Genomic DNA, 1,831 nt, shown 5'->3' with positions numbered 1-1,831 from the left:
AGGCTTGGCATTCGGGTCTACATTGAGGGAATGACAAGACACGGAAGAACTGATTCCAGGCATGTCGGAATGGCTCTAAGCAAACACACCTGCATTCTAAGATAGAAAATCGATTAACTGTTGTCTCTCCCCCACTTCAAGCCCTGACCCTACCCTTGTGGTTCGGTCTGGCTTCTTACGATTGATCTGCACGTCAATGAAAGGTTTTTCGGTCAAGACCGAAGGCTCCTCCGCCCATTCTTATTGGGTGGAGGCTCCTGTAATTGCTATCTTGGGCTAGCAGAATGGATGGGAGCTTTTCCCTTTCTAGTAGACTTCAAAGTTACAGAATAACACTCCTTGGCCGCGACTTGATCTCCATAAATATCAATCACCTTGTTCCCATCTAGACCCAAACATCTCATCACTTGATGCAGAGTTGATGGAACACCCTGGACCCTGTGAACCCACCCCCTTCCCATCAAGAGATTATAAGATGGATGGATCTCAACGACCACAAAACTCTCTGTCAGAACTCTTTCAGCAGCTTGTACTGTCAATTCCACCATACCAATGGGCTCCACCCGTTTCCTATCGAACCCTAGTAGTGGATTTTTGGTGGGTTTGAGCTTTTCTGGCTTGATCTCGAGCCGGTCAGACATTATTCTTAGCATGACATTCGCACTGCTCCCAGGATTAATCAGAACTCTTCATACCAGGCACTTCGCCACTGTCAAACTAACGACCGGTGGATCTTCATGAGGGGTCTGAACACGCAATAGGTCTGTTCTATCAAACTTTATCTGCGCTGATGCGTTCTGCTGGTACAGAGCATTCACACTGCATACTATTCTCTTCATTTACGCTTGGCAGAGACGCATTCTGAGCAGCTTCTCTAACTTTTCGGTCTGTTCAGGTCAGCCATGAATTACATTGATAATCCAAACGGGCTGAGCATTATGGTAACTTGGTTTTTGATTTCTCTTAACTTGCTCAGCCGGTCAGTTCTGCTCCTATGTTAGCCCTTGAACGTATCCTGCAAATTCTCCCATTGTAATCAATATCTCTACTTACCTCCTTAAGTTTCTGCTTTCATTTATCTGATGACCAAAATCATTATAGAAAACACAATGTTTAGCTTGATCTTTCTGTTCGAGAGGTTGTCTAATTGGTAGTGGAGAGCGAAACTTATCTTTGTTTTCTTGATACAGCCTTGTGAGAGTGATTTTAAGTGGAATGTCGGGGCCTCTTTTCTGCTTTCCAGGAGCTCTGATACAATGACACAGCTTGTTTTTGCCGGATATTGGATTTGGACTTCTCCTCTGTTGAAATTATCAACATCTTCCTTGCATTAGCTGCTTCTTCTTCTTCCAAACGCATGAAACCGTCAGCTCTCGTTCAGCTCATCCATGGTCTTTGGCGTATTCACCACCCGACTTGTGTGGAACAGTGTCCCTCAGTTCATTGCTAGCTTGAATGCTTGAACTGCTATGGATGGATGACATTCCATTACAATGCTCTTGACAAGGTTGAACCTGGTGAGGAAAACTTGGAGCCACTCATCTTCATGCTGCTTCATTGTAAATAGGCTTGAAAAATCTTTAGCCGGGCGCTTATTCCCATAATACTGGCTTATGAACTTGTCATATAGGTCTTGGAAACTAGCGATTGAACCTTTTCCCAAATTCTTGAACCAATTGAGCACTGGCCCGGTCAAACTTGTAGGAAAGCACTTGCACATTAAAGGATCATTCTCCGTGTTCAGAGCCATTTTCAACTGAATGTGGTAAATGTGATCAATTGAGTCACTCGTTTTATTAAACAGAATGAAAACTGGCATGGAAAACTTCCT

General features: G+C 44.0%; 1 protein-coding gene across 1 annotated transcript; it reads right to left on the bottom strand.

Moving 5' to 3' along the window:
- Positions 1 to 266: 266 nt before the first annotated feature.
- LOC132305192 (uncharacterized) lies at positions 267 to 641 on the bottom strand. Its single transcript, XM_059802866.1, has one exon. The coding sequence runs from the start codon at positions 639 to 641 to the stop codon at positions 267 to 269; it is 375 nt and encodes a 124-aa protein (XP_059658849.1).
- Between the last annotated feature and the right edge of the window lie 1,190 nt (positions 642 to 1,831).

The sequence above is a fragment of the Cornus florida genome, unplaced genomic scaffold, assembly GCF_030987335.1.
Source record: "Cornus florida cultivar Cherokee Brave unplaced genomic scaffold, ASM3098733v1 CherokeeBrave_3.0.0_Hap2_Chr04, whole genome shotgun sequence".
Taxonomy (NCBI): domain Eukaryota; kingdom Viridiplantae; phylum Streptophyta; class Magnoliopsida; order Cornales; family Cornaceae; genus Cornus; species Cornus florida.
The sequence above is the reverse complement of the archived record's forward strand: the minus strand, read 5'-3'. Positions and strand labels throughout refer to the sequence as shown.